Genomic DNA, 20,899 nt, shown 5'->3' with positions numbered 1-20,899 from the left:
TATGTTCCACTGCACCCTCAACCTTCTGGGCTCAAGTGATCCTTCAGCCTCAGCCTCCCAAGTAGCTGGGACTATAGGTGTATACCACTATGCCTGGCTAGTTTTTGTATTTTTTATTTTGCCATGTTCCTGAGGCTGGTCTCAAACTCCTGGGTTCAAGCAATCCTTCTGCCCCAGCCTCTCAAAGTGCTGGGATTACAGATGTGTACTACCACACCTGGCCTTTAACCAGATTATGAATGGTTTGGATGATTTATGGTTTGGACAAACCAACCATAAAAGCTGACTTTTTTCCTGAATCAAATACTGCTAATCACTCTAGTTATTATATGTATTCAGTCATTTTTCCCCTATCATTTTTAGTAACTGTGTCCTATTCAAGAGTCTTTCTCTGCTAGTGGTTATCTTTGTACATTCTTCCCACATCCCTCTCTTAAGCTAAAGTCATGCTATTGTAACATGTTTGTAAAAGAAGGAATAAATGTTTATTAAGAAATTATTGAATATCAGACATTTTGCTCAGCTTTTGTGTTATCTCTGTTAATTGCCACTGGTTCCTGTGTAATGAGAAATGTTAAACACATTCTTGTAGATGAGGGAACTGATGCACAATGATGTTATATAACTCCCTTTAAGGTAACCAAGCTAACAGGGACAGAGCCAACGTTCATTCAAACTTAGAACTCTTGATATTGTTTTTTCTACTGCATTACCATTGATTTAGCTCCTTTTGCTTATTTGAAGTATGTAGCTCATAGAAACTATCTTAGGGTTTGAGAATCACTTTTATGTGATCACTACCTAAAAGTGTTTTTTTTCCCCCCCAGTTTTAAGTGTAATTTATTTACATGAAGTGCTTCTTACAGTGTGGCTCTAAAGAAAACTCAAATAAGGCCTACACAATTAAAACAAATTTAACAACTTTTTTGTTATGGCATTTTTTCAAACATAGAGATTGTAGTATTTGAGATCCTAAGAATCCATCACCTAGTTAGTGTTTTAACATGAATGTCTAATTCACGGCCAATCTTATTTCATCTGTACTTCCTCCACATCCCCATTCTTATAAATTATTTTTATTTAAAAGAAACATTTTTAACTTTTTATTTTTAAAATTTGAAAATTAATTATTTAAAATGTTACTTTTATAAAAGTGTTAATATTCAGTATTTAAAAGATAATTTAAAAAATAACCACAATATAATTTTCCTACCTAAAAAATTTTAATAAGAGTTTCTTAGCAAATATCCAAGTCATTTTCATATTTCTCAGATAGTTTTATAAATCTGTATGTATGTGTTTAGTGACTTGTTTGAATTAGGATTCAAATAAGATTTATACAATCACTATTAATCAGTATGTCTCTTAAGCCTTTTTTAATCTATGGGCTACATTTCATTTTTCTTATCTTTCTTCTTGCAGTTTTTGGTTGGAGAAATAGAATGTTTTTCCATTAGGCTTCCCAGAGTGTGAATGTTCCTGATGATATCGCTATTATTTTGTTTAACTTGTTTTTCTATCCTTTAACTTTTCTGTAAATTAGTAGTTAGATCTAGAGACTTGATTGTATTCAGGTTTGATTCTTTTTTGTTGTTGTTGTTTTTTAATGGGACTACTTCATAGGTGGTATGTGTATACTTTCTTCAGGAGGTAATAAGTATATAGTTGTCTCTCTGAGACATTATTAGCCATTGCTTAGATCCATTAATTCATTAGGGATTACAAAGAGGTGATACTCTTAAGTTCTTTTATTCCTTTGTTTATTCCTTCCTTGAATATCTATAAAGAGAAACTTCCCCTCAACTATTTGCCTGTAAATTAAGTAGAAATCAATATAAACATGGCAAGAAAGCCCGGGCATGGTGGCTCACGCCTGTAATCCCAGCACTTTGGGAGGCCAACGCGGGCGGATCACGACGGCAGGAGATCGAGACCATCCTGGCTAACACCGTGAAACCCCATGTCTACTAAAACATACAAAAAATTAGCCAGGCGTGGTGGTGGGCACCTGTAGTCCTAGCTACTCAGGAGGTTGAGGCAGGAGAATGGCATGAACCTGGGAGGCAGAGCTTCCAGTGAGCCGAGATTGTGCCACTGCACTCCAGTCTGGGTGATAGAGCAAGACTCCATCTCAAAAAAAAAAGAATGGCAAGAAAATGTTTGTCTTTTTTTCCCCCTTTATCTGCCAGTTTCCAAGTGATGAGGTAGTCCCTTAGCATCCTTCAAAGGTGATCAGTGAAGTGTTTTTTTGTTTGGTTTTGTTTTGAGACAGAGTCGCGCTCTGTTACCCAGGCTGGAATGTAGTGTTGTGATTGTGGCTCACTGCAACTTCGAGCTCCTGGGCTCAAGGGATCCTCTTGCCTTAGCCTTCCAAGTAGCTGGGACTACAGGCATGCACCACTATGCCCTGCTAATTTATTTTTTTATTTTTTGTAGAGATGGGGTCTTGCTTGTTGCCTAGGCTGATCTTGAAGTCTTGGCCTCAAGCAGTCCTCTCACTTTGGCCTCCCAAAGCACTGGGATTACAGGCATGAGCCACTGTGCCTGGCCCTGTTTTTTTGTTTTTTATTTGAACATCATTTTGAACTTTTGGATTTGAATATATAAGATGGCCTTTACTTCATCGTGGTCATTATTCTTTTTGATGTAAAAATTGTCAGAAGATGCGACAGTTTGAGTATCTTTGATCAATAAGGTTAGCTCCTAAATCGTTTTGACATGACCACATTGCAGTCTCTGATAGTTTCCTTGCTTTCTCATATGGCAAGGTGTTCCGGGTTCGTCTTATACAGTTCCTGCTCCAGCCTTGGGATCAGTCATTTTTCTAAGAAGCCCTAATTTCATTTAGTAGTAAATGGTAGAGACCACGATCTAAGCTAGAGATGCTATTTATGCTTAGTCTACAACCATTGTCTCTAGGCTTTAGTTGATCAGGGCTGGGAAATATGTATTCTTCTTATAGATTAAATATATCAGGAATTCATTGGTCACCTTTGAAGGATGCTAAGGGACCACCTCAGTACTTCCAATTCAGAACCACAAGCGTTTTTTTTTTGTTTTGTTTCGTTTTTGAGACAGAGTCTTGCTCTGTTGCTCAGGCTGGAGTGCAGTGGCATGATCTGAGCTCACTGTAACCTCCGCCTACCTGGCTCAAGCAATTCTCCCATCTCAGCCTCCCAAGTAGCTGGGACTACAGGCATGTGCCATCATGCCTGGCTAATTTTTTGTTTGTTTGTTTGTTTGTTTTGGTAGAGACAGGGTTTTACCATATTGCCCAGGCTGGTCTCATACTCTTGTGCTCAAGTGATCCGCCCACCTCAGCCTCAGTCTCAGCCTCCCAAAGTGCAAGGGTTGCAGGTTTGAGCCACCATGCCTGGCCAGAACCACAAGATTTTTACTCAAGTTCAACAATCTTATATCTCACCTAAGATTGGGAGTTTGAGACCAGTCTGGCCAACATGGTGAAACCCTATCTCTACTAAAAATACAAAAATTAGCCAAGCGTGGTGGCATGTGCCTGTGATCCCACCTACTCGAGAGGCTCAGCCATAAGACTTGTGTGAACCCGGAAGGCAGAGGTTGTAGCTGCGTCATGCCATTGCACTCCAGCCTGAGTGACAGAGTGAGACTATCTCTCAAAAAAAGAAAAAAACTCATATCTGTGTTTTCCCTTAACCATGCCCAAAATTTCTGTTCTCATGAAATAATTGCTCATTTGATTTATACCACAATATCCATAGAACTGTCTCTGAACACAAACCAAAAGTACCACCAATATGATTTCTGAAAAATGCTTAATATTTTTTGGTTTTGCAGCTCTTTTATTCTTTTGGGTGTATCTTACTAGTGATGTAAGGGCAAATTACTGTGTTTTAAAATCATTTGGTTTAGTTCTTTTTGGTATGAGTCAAATTATTTTTATAAAGCATATTTAAAGGAAAACTAGTATACTTAAAATGCATTTTGGTATTTTCACATTTTGAATTCTTTAGTTTCACCAGATTGCAAAATTGGGCTATCTAATATAATTTTACAGTTCACAAAGTAAATGTATGCTTTTTTGTTTGCTAGGCGCTAATGTGCATGCTACAACAGCAACAGGAGACACAGCCTTAACCTATGCTTGTGAAAATGGACATACGGATGTTGCAGATGTTTTACTTCAAGCAGGGGCTGATTTAGTAAGATATTTTTAATTTCAATTTTGCATGAATGTTAATATCCATTTATACTTAACATTTAGAAAACACTAAGATCAGTGGTTTGCATACTTTGTATACAGTAACTTAAAAAAAAAAAGCTTGGCTACCTGCTCTAGTTGTTGTATGTATTACATGTATTTGAAAATACTTAGTGTTGAACAGGGCATACTGTTTCTTTTCCTAGTAAAACTGCTAGTTTGTTTCTTCCTTTCACTTTACCCGCATTTGACATTTCTGTGCTTTTTAAACTGCCCTCTCTTAGATATATCATAAATTCGATGATGTGTTCACAGAATAGAGTAACAAGTCAAGTCACTTTGAGTGATTTCTTCTTATTATTTTAATTGACACATGATAATTGAACATATTAATGGGGTACAGAGCGATATTTCAATACATGTATATAATGTGTAATGATCAAATCAGAGTAATTAGTACATCCATCATCCCTTTGAATGATTTCTGTTGTTTCTCTGATTAGACATTTAAAAACAAAGCTACTGTTGTTAATCATCCTCCTAGTACATTCCTACAAATTCTGTTCTTTTTGTGTTTTCTGTTTTGGCTTTCCAAAATTTCAAATTAGGTGGCAGGTTCATATGTGTAATAATCTATATAAAAATAATATTCCATTTAAGTGTTCATGCCTCTTGCTGAAATGTGTACTTTGCCTTTTATTTTGTGAGAGTGCTTTAAACCACTTTCTAGAGTTTTTCCCAGAATTCTCTGATACATTTCTTCAAAACCTCTGTGTGACGTACATAGCTGTAAATGTTATAGAGAATTAGATTTCTTAGTTTTTCTTATTTAGAAAAAACTATGAAAGTATTGCCTTAAATCATCCAAGTAGATACCTGAGAACATTGTTGGAAAATAATTATTAACCAAAATAAATGTATGCTATGATTGTTATTATTATTTCTACTAATACTAAATATTGTAATGAAAATGCTATCATTCATTCTTATTAATTAGGACTTTCCCTATCAGTTATAATTTCTGGGAGGTATGCTTTTTTGTCTGAGAATTGTGACAGCAATATATGTTAAGTACATCTTAGTCTTTTGACTTCTTTCTATATCTTTTTCCTTTAATAGAGTTACTTTGGGTCATCTATAAAAATTAGGAATTGAAGTTCTTCATTCAAAATAAAGAAATAGAGTAGAACTTAAAAACTTAGATAATATAAGCAAAATTTAATACTCTTATCCTCTAAATTCTTACCTGGATTCTCTCTTCCTTGTATTTTCTACGACAAAGTCACTCTCTTAACCTGTTGGGAGTTCTAAAACATTAAATAGGGCTAGGTGCAGTGGCTCATACCTGTAATCTCAGCACTTTGGGACGCCGAGGCGGGTGGATCACCTGAGGTCAGGGGTTCAAGACCAGCCTCACTAACATAGTGAAACCCTATCTCTACTAAATACAAAAAGTCAGCTGGGTGTGGTGGCACGTGCCTGTAATCCCAGCTACTTGGGAGGCTGAGGCCGAAGAATCACTTGACCCAGGAGGTGGAGGTTGCAGTGAGCCTAGATTGTGCCATTGCACTCCAGCCTGGGCAACAAGAGCAAAAATGCCATCTCAAAAAAATAAATAAATACAATAAATAAATAAATAAATAGGATAAAAGAGGAACTATCTGGTAAAAATATACTCTAAGACCAGCTTTTTTTGGACTGTATTCTGCTGACTGAGTGAACTATATTGGGCATTTTCCGAAAATAGTTGAGCAATTGGAAACTAGGTAATTTAGACATGGATACATTAGTACTCTGTAGTTCTTCTTCCTGGAATTTATTTCCTTTTAAATGAGATTTGATATAGACCTCCCTTAATAGAAAGAAAAATATCTTAAGGATCAGTTTATTATCTATATTAAATCTTATAAATAGAAAACATAGACCAAGTCCTCTTTTATAAGGTTTTCTTTAAAAAATTTAAACAATATATTGTGTATTTAGACATTTCTGTATATCCAAAATACATATATATAATATATGTGATATAACATCTTTCCGTGTTCCAGTAGATTTCCCGTTCTTTTTCACAGGTACTTAGTGTTCTGTATAATTTATTAACCATTTATCTACTCATAAACACCTGAATTAACAGTTTTTAAATATTATAAATGGTGCTGTAGTAAATATTGCTAGGCATATTTATGTATCTTTGCTACTTTTGTGAATATCTATAATAGGGATACATTCCTAGAAGTGAAATTGCTGGTTATAGGGAAATGTTTGACTAAAATTTTATTGTTTTGGGAGGTCCACATCTGAAATTTCGATAACTATTATCAAACTGTTCAAAAACGCTGAACCAGTGTACATCTCTGTTAACAGTTGAGCCCTCCTGACTCTCCCACATTCTGACAAACATAAACAGATTTCTTCTTTTTCCCCTCCTTTCTTCCCTCCCTTCTCCCCTCCTACCCTTCTTCCTCCTTCTTCCTTTTTTAAACAGTTTAATTTCCTAATTTCTGATCACAGCCCCTATGTGTGCATTATCTACAAAAATCTTCTTGCCTAGCGCAGTAGCTCAAGTCTGTAATCCCAGCTCTTTGGGAGGCCAAGGTAGGCAGATTGCTTGAGCCCAGGAGTTAAAACCAGCCTTAGCAACATGGTGAAAACCCATCTCTTCCAAAAAAAAAAATAGCGGGGTGTGGTTGTGCGTGCCTGTAGTCCCAGCTACTCAGGTGGCTGAGGTGGATTGCTTGAGCCCAGGAAGCGGAGGTTGTAGTAAGCCGAGATTGCATCACTGCACTCCAGCCGGGGCAATAGAGGGAGACTCTATCTCAAAAAACAAACAAACAAACAAAAAAAACTTACTGTGCTACAATTGGCCCTATTAATTGCTCCCAAAGCTTTGGTGAACTATAGAAAACATAAGAATAAAATTACTTTCTGACAGTATGTGAAGACACCTTTTACAAATAGATTTTTAAAAATCAAATATTTAGTCAGTATCTATTGACTTCATTCTGAAGGACAAGGAGAGTAATATATCTTCCACCATAGAATTTTCATGAGTTATTTAAGTGGATTCAGTTTGTACATTACTAGTCTTTCTTATTATATAGCTTCATGATTCCTGAATTCCTCAACTTGACTTATCTGTTGGCTGGATAGTATTGGTATTTTGATTTGAATTTATTCTCCCCGCTCAAAAAGGAGGTAATAGGTACTTGCATATTTTAGAATACCATATGTTGTAGTTATAAATGAATGTAGCCATGTATGAAATTATTGAATCACTTGTTCTTTCCCCTCGAAATTTTAAACCCACTATATTAGTGTCTTCTGGTACTGAATATTGCCAAAGCCTGCTAGACTATTCTCCATTATATGTAAGTGACTCCTTTTTCTGTCTGGATTATTATCATAAAATTCTTTCGTTATACTTAAACATCTGTGATTTCATCAGGATGTATCTAGTGTTAATTATTCTATATTAATTTTTCCTGGGAAACAGTGAATGTTTTCTGCCTGAAGATTTTCATAAGTCATAGTCTTTAATAAGTTGTCATAGTGTTTTATTTTTTAAATTTTTATTTTTTTTTTAGTGGTGACTATGGGGTGATATTTTCTTTTTTTTAAAGGAAGATTTCTTTCTGCTGTGTTTTTGACTATTTTTCTATTCTGTTAACATCCTTTAAGATATTTACCATCCATATGTATGGTCTCCCTGATCTCCCTTATTTGTATTATCTTTATGTCTAATACATTTCTTTGTCCTTTTCTTCTGCATTGTGTCTTAAGCCTGTCATCCAGGTCGCTATTTTTTTCTGTATACTTGTTTCTGCTTTTTTTTTTCTTAAAAGGGACAGGGTCTTGCTTTATCCCCCAGGCTGGAGTACAGTGGCATGATCACAGCTCACTACAGCCTTAACCTCTTAGTCTCAAGCAATCCTCCCACTTCAGCCTCCTGAGTAGTTGGAACTACAGGCACACACTGCCACACCAGCTAATTTTTTATTTTTATTTTTTGTAGAGACGGGGTTTCGCCATGTTGCCCAGGCTAGTCCCGAACCCCTGGGCTCAGGCGATCTACCCACCTTGGCTTCCCAAGTTACTGGGATTACAGGTGTGAGCCACCATGACTGACCTGTTTCTACTTCTAAATGTGGTTTTCATGGCTTCACTGTTACTGCTCCCTTATCTGCAAAGCTTGGGACCAAAAGTGTTTTGGATATTTTTTTTGATTTTGAAATATTTGCAGAATATATACCCATTGAGCATCCCTAATCTGGAAATCCAAAATCTGAAATGCTCAATGAGCATTTCTTTTGAGTGTCATGTCAGTACTCAAGAAGTTTCACATTTTGGAGCATTTCAGATTTCAGGTTTTTAGATTAGTGATGCTCAGTCTGTATTTAGTTTCTTCTATTCTTCCAATTCACTTTCCAATCTTTCGTTATATAACTTTGTTCAACTATTTAAGTAAATATTCCCTGTTCTCTTTAATTTATTTGAAGGTAATGGGGAATATTTGACTAAAATTTTATTGTTTGTTTTGTAGGAACTTCTTGATAGGTTCCATGTTGGATACTCTGTGCTTATTATTCGTATTTTAATGGGACTTGCTATTTATTGAAATATGGGGTAGGGTAGCAGGGAAGAGGAAGTGAGCCTTAACAGTTAGCTTCTTAAAATCATATAGTTGTCTCAGGATACTGTCTTGCTGAATCTATACCATAAGAGCACGCACTTTCTTAGGGTAAGCACATCATGTAGGTAGGAAATTGGAGTGACAGAGTGAAGTCTTCTCTAGGTCACATTTCTTTTATTTGGAGATTTAGTTGACTCTGGTCAATGACTGAAAAGCTTATTGTGGTTTCCTAAGTTGTATCCCTGTCTCACCTTTAGATAGTTTATCTCTGTTAAGAGTCTATATCTAGAGAAAATACAAACATTCCATTTCTCGAGTTCTTTGAAGGTTCTTGTTTTAGTTGAAAAGTGTAAGCCCTAAGTACATTTATAATGAGGGGAAAAACTATGTAACTATTTATCTTACAGTATTTTCCTCCATCCTCCCAACTTCTGATATGCCCAAATCTCTTGATTTCATTATTTTCTTTGGTTAGATGTTTTTAAATGTTGCTCTGTTTTTGTGGCTTTAGTTGTATTTTGAGACAGAGGCATGAATTTAAATAATTTTGCAGAAATATTTCTACATATATTAAGGTTTATATTGAAGTTTTATTGGTAAAAAACCGTAATAACACCCCCTTAAAAAATTTATACTCTGCTCCTGACATTACAGTCTCTACAGATGAGAGTCTTTTTAGTTGAAGATCCTGAGTTAACAAAGCCCAGCATCTGAAGTATCGGTCACAAGGTCTTCATGGCCAAATGTGATTTTCGTTTTTGGAATAAGATCCGTGAGTTCTTCTTTTTCCTTTCGCAGGACAAGCAGGAGGACATGAAGACTATTTTGGAGGGCATAGATCCGGCCAAGCATCAGGTGAGGGTGGCCTTTGATGCTTGTAAGCTACTACGTAAAGAATAGATGTTGTAGGTAACCAGAACTCTGGATATCTGAATTCCAGCCAAGAAGTTCCAGGACCCTGCTGGGTGACAAAGGAAATCCTCTTCAATTGAAAAAGATTATGAAGTCCCAATAAAAAGAGATTTGCATTACTGGTAGTTTGTTTCCTTAGTCTTCTTTCTCAGTGATATTCCTAAAAAAATCTCTTAGGCGAAAATAGATTTTCTTATTCAGATAGTTCTTGTACATTCTCCTTTATTGGGAGAGTTAGTATACTATGGAGAGAAAGTCTCAGTAATAAAGTCCTTTGCATTCAACTTTGTTTATCAAAAATCTGAAACTCAGAGTGATATTAATACATTGGATTGTTTTAAAAATAATCCTCAAATAAATAATTAGTTTAGCAAACATTTACTATATAGTTTATGCCCTAATTTCTGTAAACTAGAAGTTTAAAATTTTCTTCTTAAAATTGTCTCCTATTATTCTGAAATTGGTTTTTAAGGTGAATATTTTTCATAAGAAATATTTCTTTTGAAAAAATGTGTGAATTTGTGCCCAGTGGTTTTAAAAGTCAAATAAATTTAATATCCATTATAATCCAAAGAAATTTATTTAAAATCAGGAGTAGGTTTTAATTTTAAAATTAGGAATGAATTGTGATTAGATCACAAATAACTTAGGCCATCTAAGTTTCTTTTTTTTTTTTTTGAGACAGTCTTGCCCTGTTGCCCGGGCTGGAGTGCAATGGCAACACGATCTTGGCTCACTGCAGCCTCTTCCTCCCAGGTTCTAGTGATTATCCTGCCCCAGCCTCCCGAGTAGCTGGGGTTACAGGTGCGCACCACCACGCCCACCTAATTTTTTGTATCTTTAGTAGAGACAGGGTTTCACTATGTTGGCCAGGCTGGTCTCGAACTCTTGACCTCGTGATCTACCTGCCTCGGCCTCCTAAAGTGCTGGGATTACAGGCATGAGTCACTGTGCCCGGCCTAAGTTTCTTAATTCTAAACCTCTCTTAATCATGATGCTTATTAGGTGTCTTCATCATTGGCTTGTTAAATGAGAAGCTGTTTTATTTATTCTGTTTAGATTTTTTTAAATTTTTTTTTTTTTTTTTTTTTTTTTGAGATAGGGTCTCACTGTGTTGGAATGCAGTGGTGTGCTCTCGGCTCACTGCAACCTTCCCATCCCAGGCTCAAGTGATCTTCCTGCCTCACCCTCCCGAGTAGCTGGGACTAGAGGCGTGCACCACCATGCCCAACTAATTTTTTTTATTTTTATAGAGATGAGGTCTCACTGTACTGTCCAGGCTAGGTATATTTATTCTGTTTTGAAGTAAGTAAGTTTATTTCACAAAATGTGGTGTGAACATGTGAGCTTCTACTCAGTTTGTATGATATTGCAGGCTCCTATCAAGAATGTAAAGCTGAGTGTTAATTTCAGATCAAAGTAATTCTTTTTCCCTGGATTTGTTAGAGGAAATGTAATTGTAAACCTTTCTCTCTAGTTGCAAGTCTCAAAACTTAGGATTTTTTTAAAAAATGAGTTTAGCAGCCCCACATTTACAGGTTCAGATTCCATAGATCTGAAATGGTGGGGTCTGCATTTGTACTAATATCTCAGGAGATTCTGATGACAAGTTCTCCATATCTTACACTTTGAGACATTGGTAGAGGCCATACAGATTATTCTGCATCATTGTTGAGTTCTTTACTTTTTCCATCTTTGCTTTATAATCGATCATTTTTCTTCCATCCAAATTGAGTAAACTTGGTTTTTCTCTCTGTTACTTGTGATTTTTAGAAAATGTGTGCTAAACACAAGCCTTAGGACCAGTGCCTCTTGTTGCCATATCAGTTCTCCTGAGGGATATGAATCCAATCAGTAATAGTAGATCACTAGTAATGATTAATGTACAGTGGTGGGTTGAAAGAACATACTCCCCATGGAAGAATGTTGGAATCCTCTAGTACATACAGTATCAAACAGTCTCCCTCCCTTTCTCTGTGATTTTGGTCTTTCTCCTTAGAGAATGTCCTCCCTCCAACTCCAAAAGACATTGCCTCCGTGGTATAGTTACAATCCTTAAATATGTCTTGGGTGCCCTGTGGCTGTGATTTTTTTTTTTAAGGGAAATTAACTTATTTTAAATAAAATAAACTTAATTTAAAATAAAATTTTGTTGTCTAAAGCCAAATAGAAAAAAAATTCCACATTTTTTCTTATAGTGCTCATTCATCAGAACCAATTTTTGTGTGTGTGTGTGTGGAGATGGTCTCACTTTGTCGCTCAATATAGAGTACAATAGTGTGATTATAGCTCACTACAGCTCTGAACTCCTGGGTTCATGGCATCCCCCTGCCTCAGCCTCCTGAGTAGCTAGGACTCCAGGTATGCACCACAATGCCTGGCTAATTTTTAAATTTTTTTCAGAGACAAAGTCTTGCTATCTTGCCCAGACTTGTAGTGTATTTTTTATGGATATATTTTTAGGGAGCTTATGAGCTCTAGTAATCCACTTATCAATGCATTTCAACTGTTAGTAATGACCTTACCTTAATAAACTTTAAATGTGACCTTACCTTCCACTTTTTAACTTTTTTATTAAGGAATAGCAGATAAACATTTTTTTTTTTTTTGAGACGGAGTCTCTCACTGTCGCCCAGGCTGGAGTGTGCAGTGGCACAATCTCAGCTCACTGCAAGCTCTGCCTCCCGGGTTCACACCATTCTCCTGCCTCAGCCTCCTGAGTAGCTGGGACTACAGGCACCTGCCACCACGCCTGGCTAATTTTTTGTATTTTTAGTAGAGACAGGGTTTCACCATTTTAGCCAGGATGTTCTGCATCTCCTGACCTTGTGATCTGCCTGCCTCGGCCCACCACAGTGCTGGGATTACAGACATGAGCCACCGAACCCGGCCATATATACATATTTTTAACTTTACTACTTAAAACTAGGAAACTTTTGTCAATTTCTTAAAAATCTAAAACTACCTATGGAATACACAAAACTCCTAATACATTTCTTTTAAAGCCAAGTTCTCTCTTTCTATGTTACTGTGTATTGAATGAGTTCTTTTCAGCTCTCTCCAGCTTGTTTAAATATAAGTACAAATGACTTACAGTCAAGAAGGTAAAGTCATTATTAGTATATAGAAAAATGAATCTAAAAATATGTAGTTGTGCCCCAAAACAACAAGTTTAAAGATCTCCATGGACTAGAAATGAAGCATGGATCCACAGTTTAAGCTATAGTTCCCAAGGAGAATTAAGGGCTAAAAAAATACACAATGGGGGCTGCGATTTTAGCATGTACAGAGGAATAGGGAGTGAATGCATTTCACATGTAGTACATCAGTAGATCTAGTCTACTTGAATAAAGCAAGGAACTGGGATCTTATTGCCCTACCTGTGAACCAAAATGGATTAAAAAAAACTTGGAGCAACTATCTAGGGTTATGGTTAGAAATTAGCAAATTGTCACATCCAGGTTATATGTAAAAAAACAAACGAAAAAAAACTACAAAAAAAAGGCCAGGGGGAAGAAATTAGCAAATTGTCATTAGGAGAGGGAAGAAGCAGAGACAACCGTGTGACTAAAAACTTGGAGGACAACATTCTTGATTTAGGGAACAGAAGTGAAATACCTCTATGAGACAAGAACCTTAGGTGTCCAGCAAAGTATCTACTTCTGAGATGAACTCAAAGAGCCAGACTGAGGCAACTTCCAAAACATCTGATAAGAAGGAGTACATCTGTGGATGGAAAAGAAACTAAAACAAAACACCTCCCATCAAAATGAGTTTCCTCAAATAAAAAAATTATAAAGCTGGAGAACAAATCTTTATCAAGAGAGATAGTCAAAATGTGAACAAACAAAAAGCAAATTATAATACACTCAAGGAAATTGAAATAAACTTTAATCTTGAGAATTTTAAACATGTTTATTTTAAACTATGACCAGTAACCATAAAACAATGTGAGGTAATAAAACAAAAGCTGATAATTACGTATTAAGAACAGCTGTATATAAAATAAAGTAAAAGTTTTGGGGGGTAACCTCAATATATAGGGCAAGACAGCATATTAGACACAGTTGAATACATTAGTGAATAAATGAAGGATAAAACAAGAAATAATACAATAAAATATATAATAAAATATAATAAAGATAGAAAATATGAAAAAGAAATTGAGAGCAAGAGAATAGATTAGAAGCTCCACCATGTATCTACTGGAAGTTCCTGAAGGAGAGGATAGAAGTGGACGGGAGAGGAAATGTTTGAAGAGAGTGGTGGAGAATTTTCTAGCATTGTAGCTAGACATGAATCTTTGACTAAAGAATCCATCACTAAGCAGAACAGTGAAACTGTGGAACTTTAAGGATAATGAAAAATGTCTTAAAAGCTATCAGAGGAAAAAAACATTACCTACAAAAGAACAACCATCAAAGTTTTGACATTCTTATCAGCAATAATAAACTACAGAAGATGAAGGGAAGTAATATCCTCAAAATGCCAAGATAAAATAATACAATACAGAACTCTGTACTTACGTGCCATTCTAGAGAAGGAAAATAAACATATTTTCAAATCTACAAAGAATAAACGAGTTTACCATCATTAGACCCTTGTCAAAAGAACTACTAAAAGATACATACATCAATGAGAAGAAACAAGTGAGTCTTGGAGGAAGGCGTGGAATACAAGAAACTACGGTAAGCAAAGAAATTGATAAAACATATTATAAATACAAATGTTTGAGTTTAAAAACCTAAATTTTAATGTTTAAAACCAAAGTAGTACTAAAATTCTAGAAAACAATAGCAGGAAATACAGAAGGATGTGTTAGAGAGTTTAAAAGCCACGCTAGAGTCTTTTGTTGTTGTTCAGGAGGAGAACGTACTAAATGAAGCTTTTTTAAAAGAAAAATAGAATAGTAATCAGAACAAATATAAAGCTATTAAACTCAACTGTTAAAGGGCAGAGACTTCTGAATAAGAGTCAGAATCAAAATGTAGCAAATGCTGTTTGCAGGAGACAAACCTAAAGCAAAATGATGAGGAAAGCTTGACAGTGATGGGAAAAAATTACGTAAAGCAATATTAATATCAGACAAAATGGAATTTTAAGCCAAAAGCATTTTTAGAAATGAATACTCCTCCAACTGAGAAAATAATTACTAATCAGTAACTAACAATCTACCATCCAAATAAAATATAAAACTGCAAAATTGCAAGAGAAATGGTCAGATCTGCATTTGTAGTGGTAGGATTTTTTTTCACACACTTCTCAATGAAACTGATGAATCAAACAGATAAAATGATTGTTAAAAATCAAATAATTTATCTTACAGAAAGCTAGCATTCTGTTTCCAGTAAATATATTTTGTATTCTCTTGTAATACATGGAATATTTATAGAAATTGGCCATGTTTTAGGCCACAGAGAAGTCCGAAGAAACTCCTGAATCTTCATCATGTGGACTATATTCTCTGATCCCTCTTGCCTGGAAATTACACATCAACAATAAAGTCTTATTTAATTCCATACATTTAGAAATTTGAAGGAAAATACTTTTTTTTTTTTTTGAGACAGAGTCTCGCTCTGTCACCCAGGCTGGAGTGCAGTGGCGTGATCTTAGCTCACTGCAACCTCCACCCACCGGATTCAAGCAATTCTGCCTCAGCCTCCCAAGTAGCTGGGACTACAGGTGCCTGTCACCACGCCTGGGTAATTTTTGTATTTTTAGTAGAGATGGGGTTTCACCACGTTGGCCAGGCTGGTCTTGAACTCCTGACCTTGTGATCCACCCACCTCGGCCTCCCAAAGTGCTGGGATTACAGGCGTGAGCCACCATGCCCAGCCAGGAAAATACTTTTACAAAATTCATGGGGTTAAGAGGCAATACCAGTAAAAATTACACAGTAGAAACTGAGTTACCAGTGCACACCAAAACTTGAGAAGGGAGAACATACATGAAGTTGTCCTTAGAAGGAAAATTGTAGTTCTGTATATCAGTATATTAAAGATGAAAATAAATTTTAAAACAACAGCACAAAGGAAGAAGAAAATAAAAGGAGAACACCTCGTTCTATCATATATGGTATTCTATGGTACATGATATTCTATGGTATAGAATGAGGTGTTGCCCAAATCTAGGGAAAAAAATATAAAAGCGAAAGTTAACACAATAGAAAATAATTTTAAAAAGAGATACAAAAGAAAATATAGGGATGAAGAGTGAAATTAAAAGCTGGTTTTTAAAAAAAATTACCAAAACAGATAAAACAAGCCAGGCCTTTTATTTATTTATTTATTTATTTATTTATTTATTTGTATTTTTTTTTTTTTTAAGGGGAAAAGGCACAGATAACAAACTTAAAAGTGAATTATAATTATAAGAGATCTTTAAAATTCAGTCAATAAATGTGAATGCTCAGATGAAATGAATACTAATTTTTGCTAGAAATATATAAATTATCAAAATTGACTCTAGAATAGGAAACCATGTATTACAAATTGAATCAGTAGTTTAAAATTACTCATCTATAGAAGGTAAGAGGTTCAAATGGATTTATGGGTGAATTTTACCAAATGTTCAGGGTTTTTTGTTTTTTGTTTGTTTGTTTTGTTTTTGAGACAGAGTTCCACTCTTGTTGCCCAGGCTGGAGTGTAATGGCGCAGTTTTTTGCTCACCGCAGCATTCACCTCTGAGGTTCAAACGATTCTCCTGCCTCAGCCTCCCGAGTAGCTGGGATTACAGGCATGCACCACCTTGCCCAGCTAATTTTGTATTTTTAGTAGAGATGGGGGTTTTTCCACGTTGGTCAGGCTGGTCTCGAACTCCCGACCTCAGGTGATCCACCTGCCTCAGCCTCCTAAAGTGCTGGGATTAAGGGCATGAGCCACCGTGCCCGGCTGGACACCTCTCCCTCTCCTATCCCCCTCCCCCCTCCCCTCCCCCTCCCCCTCTCCTCCCCCTCCCCCTCCCCTCCCCCTCTCCCTTTGTTTTCTTTCTTTTTGATGGAGTCTCCTTCTGTCGCCCAGGCTGGAGTGTAGTGGCAAGATCTTGGCTCACTGCAAGCTCCGCCTCCTGGGTTCACGCCATTCTCCCGCCTCAGCCTCCCGATTAGTTGGGACTAGAGGCACCTGCCACCACACCCAACTAATTTTGTTTTTGTTTTTGTTTTTGTTTGTATTTTTAATAGAGATGCGGTTTCACCATGTTAGCCAGGATGGTCTCGATCTCCTGACCTCGTGATCCGCCTGCCTCGGCTTCCCAAAGTGCTGGGATTACAGGCATGAGCCACCGTGCCCAGCTGAAATAGATACTTTCTATATTATTCTAGCTGTTCTCAAGAACAGAAAAAGAAACGTTAAATTGCACGATATTTAAGTTTGTAGCCTTGGAAAATAATTTTCTGTGTTTATAAAGGGAAAAAAATCAGAAACAATTTGTATCCTAAAATTTTATTAGTATTGAACAAATAGTGGCTATATGAATGACTAAATCCAATGTTCATAAATAGTACGATGTATACAAATTTGATTCCCATTATATACATGTATACATTGTTTCCCATGATATACACACATATATGTATATACATACATTGTACATATATATTCCCATTATTGATTCCCATTATATACATATATGTGTTCCCATTATATATCTGCATTCCTATTATACATGTATATTCCCATTATATACATATGTATATATATGTATATACACTTGTATGTATATGCATATGTGTATGTATATAATGGGAATCAATGGGAATATATATTATATATATGTATGTGTATAATGGGGACCAATAATGGGAATATATATGTATAATGTATGTATATAACGGGAATCAATGTATTCCTATACATATACATGTATATAATGGGGATATTCCATATATAGATATATTATTATTTTTTTCTTTTTTCTGCTTCTTGCAGAGCAGGGCTAACCCATAGGGAGTGTGCCCAGAGTAACCTGATTCCCATTTTAAAAGAAGGATTTAGTAGTCAGATATTTTGGGGCAAATATTGTGTGTTGTCGGATATACATTATTCATTTTAAGACACAAAATGTTGTAAATATAGAGTAGTGGCATTGTTTTATCAACTTTTTTCAAATGTGATTATGTTATTCAAAACTAAAAGAATGAATGTATATTGATAGAGAGGAAAATAAAATAGGTAGCTTTTCACCCCTTTTATTTCAGGAATTATATTAATATGTTGAATTTTGAAACTTGGTGTGAGGATATTGGGACTGTACTTTCTGATTTCATGTCTTTTAACAACTATGGTAATATTTTCAATATACAAAATTAACAGTTATTTTTTATTTATGTATTTATTTATTTATTTTTGAGACAGAGTCTTGCTCTGTCACCCAGGTTGGAGTGCAGTGGCTCGATCTTGGCTCACTGCAAGCTCCGCCTCCCGGGTTTACGCCATTCTCCTGCCTCAGCCTCCCAAGTAGCTGGGACTACAGGCGCCCGCCACCTCGCCTGGCTAGTTTTTTGTATTTTTTAATAGAGACGGGGTTTCACCGTGTTAGCCAGGATGGTCTAGATCTCCTGACCTCGTGATCTGCACGTCTCGGCCTCCCAAAGTGCTGGGATTACAGGCTTGAGCCACCGCGCCCGGCCAAACAGTTATTTTTTAAAGTTTACTCCAAATCAGGGCTGAAAGCTTTGAAATCATTTGTCTTTGCCATTACTCACGGGACCTAATTATGTTGATATGACCTAATTATGTTGATCACCGCCAGGCTTAAGAAATAAGAAAGAGAAAAGGATAAAGAAAGGATAAGAGACATTAATATTGCCCGACTATGTTCTAATAATAACATATCAGTTGCAGATAATCAGTGTCTTACTCTCAGGTTTAACTACTACTCTTAATTTCTTGTTTAGTTGACTTTCCTTTCTCTTATTTACCTAGTAGAAAATAATAAAAACTTCAAACCTCAATGCTATGAGAGGGAAGATTTGAGAGTTCAGTTAAGCTTAGTTTCCTGCATGATTAAACAATTTTTAATCACTCAATCGTTTAAGCATTATGTGTACAGTGGCTAGCAAAAAAAGACAAGATCATTGCTCTCATGGAGCTTACCGTTTAGTGGAGGAGACAGGTTAGCTAAGTAAAATACTTACACAGACTAAAATATGATTGTAATTTATGAAGGAGAGGTTCATAGAGATGTATGTCCATAATAGGAAGAGTGATTTAGTCAGGAAGTTCCGGGAGGTCTTCCTTGAGGAAATAACACTTTACTTAAGATGTAAAGGAGGAAAATGAGTTAGTGGAGGGAAAGCATTAAAGAGAAAGACCAGTATGTGCGAAAAAGTTGTGAGGCAGGAAGGGAAAAAATAAGTTGCTAAATGGGCAATTTATTTCCAGGATGTGGTTGATTGTAATGATAGTTCAGAAATAAGTTGGATAGAAAACCTGGACAAACAACTTTCTAGGTCTTTCCGAGTAAGGTCTTTGTGATATGTATTCAGTTTTATTTGAAGTAAATTGCCAGAATGTTAGATTTACCTAAGTTTGAATGTGAGTTCAAGATCTATTCTAAAGCCAAATTATTTTGGCATTATCTGTAGTTATTCATTTTTCCATAAACTAGAATTAAAAGATTCTTATTTAATTAACATGTATAACAATTAAAAAGCCAAAACATAAAGTAATTTTTTTAGTAGGTTGAGTGATACTACACTATCAAGATTTTTTTAAAACCTATTTAAGGGAGGAATTCTTATTTTCTGTGAGGTCTCCATTGGGTTGGCAGTCTACTCATTTCTTATTGTTATTTTGTCTGAGTTGTAGATCAGGATAGTTAAAATGTAAATAGACTAAATTGTATTCTGTTGGGAGAGCACATATTTTAAATTGATCATGTGGTAATTATAGGATTTTCAGAGTTAATTAGAAGAATATAGCTGAAATAAAGCTTTAATCACCATTCTTTATCAGTTTTTTCATAGTAACAAAAGAGAACCAGAACAACAGAAAATCATATTTGCATACATAGTGAAAGAGGGGATAGGTAAGAGAACTTTTCAAAGAAGCAGTATATACGCTACATTTTATACTTATATGAATTTAATGAGTTCATAATTCTCCCAACAGACAGTATTACCATATAAGCAAGCTCCTTTTAGTGGCATTTGATGTGAGGCATGCATAGTTAAAAACTGTTTATCATTCATTCCTCTTGCTGGCGAACTTCCTAGAAAGAACAATCTTTCTGCTATTAGGAGTTGTATCTTTTGCCTTTGACTATTCAAGTATTTAATTTCTACTTAAAAAGTCTACCCATTAGTATATTTTTCTTCTTCATTTTTCCGTTACTCCTAAAATACCATAGTGTTTTTCTTCAGGGAATCATTTGCATCCTTTGATAGAGCTTTTATTGGCTTTGCTATAAGATCAAGATTCTTCTAATCGTTTCACAGGACTGAGGTTCGTTTTTCACAGTCCAGATAAATAGTTAGGAAACATTTTTTAAAACTTAGAATTAGAAAAATGCAGTGATTTCTCTTTGGGAACCAAACAAAACATTAATATTATCTTTAATGGTTATTACTTAGTATGCAAAACTGAACTTGCCCTTAGAAAGTTACATTATCTAGTGTGGACTGAAAATCCGGTATATTGGGGGAATTGAAGTAGGTGGTATAAGTATCTACATTGAGTAAGTATATTAAATCCTCGTTATTTCTCATTTCATCAGTACTGTTTTTAAAATAGATGGTTAGACCGTTGGCATTGATGGATTATTTTTTCCATTTCTTTAACAGGAACATGAATCTGAAGGTGGAAGAACACCTTTGATGAAAGCTGCAAGAGCTGGTCATTTGTGCACTGTGCAGTTTCTTATTAGCAAAGGTAAAGAAAGGGCAAGTGATCATTTCCAAGAGGCTACAGTTTATGGGAAAAAAAAATCCTAAACTGTTGCAATTTATGTTATGGCTACTTTACCTATAGTAAAGTATTGTATTCTTGCCTTTTGTTGTTGTATTTTATTTAGTAAGCATAGAGTTTGTGAGTTATTTACCGGGAATTTTCTTTATTAGTTTTGAATTTTAAGTTTGCATTAACCAAACAACATGTGGTTGCTCCCAACTTAGAAAAGCCAAATGTAAAATGTCCCACTATGATTAGGTGGATATTCAACAGCTAATGATAAGTCTG

The 20,899-nt window shown here is 35.6% G+C and overlaps 1 protein-coding gene across 15 annotated transcripts in view; it reads left to right on the top strand.

Annotated features, from left to right (window-relative positions):
* The window catches only part of ANKHD1 (ankyrin repeat and KH domain containing 1), a 136,552-nt gene that overhangs the window by 52,783 nt on the left and 62,870 nt on the right, over window positions 1-20,899 (top strand). For 11 of the 15 annotated variants that reach the window (XM_008014681.3, XM_008014670.3, XM_008014680.3 and 8 more), the window contains exons 10-12: window positions 4,072-4,181; window positions 9,609-9,665; window positions 20,506-20,593. In XM_008014681.3, coding sequence (XP_008012872.1) covers window positions 4,072-4,181; window positions 9,609-9,665; window positions 20,506-20,593 — 255 coding nt within the window. Of the gene's footprint in view, window positions 1-4,071; window positions 4,182-9,608; window positions 9,842-20,505; window positions 20,594-20,899 lie in introns of those variants that run through there. The other 4 variants (XM_008014673.3, XM_008014672.3, XM_008014678.3 and 1 more) reach the window with 2 other exon arrangements.

This window comes from Chlorocebus sabaeus, chromosome 23 (genome assembly GCF_047675955.1).
Source record: "Chlorocebus sabaeus isolate Y175 chromosome 23, mChlSab1.0.hap1, whole genome shotgun sequence".
Classification (NCBI taxonomy): Eukaryota; Metazoa; Chordata; class Mammalia; order Primates; family Cercopithecidae; genus Chlorocebus; species Chlorocebus sabaeus.
This window is presented reverse-complemented; position numbering and strand designations above follow the sequence as displayed.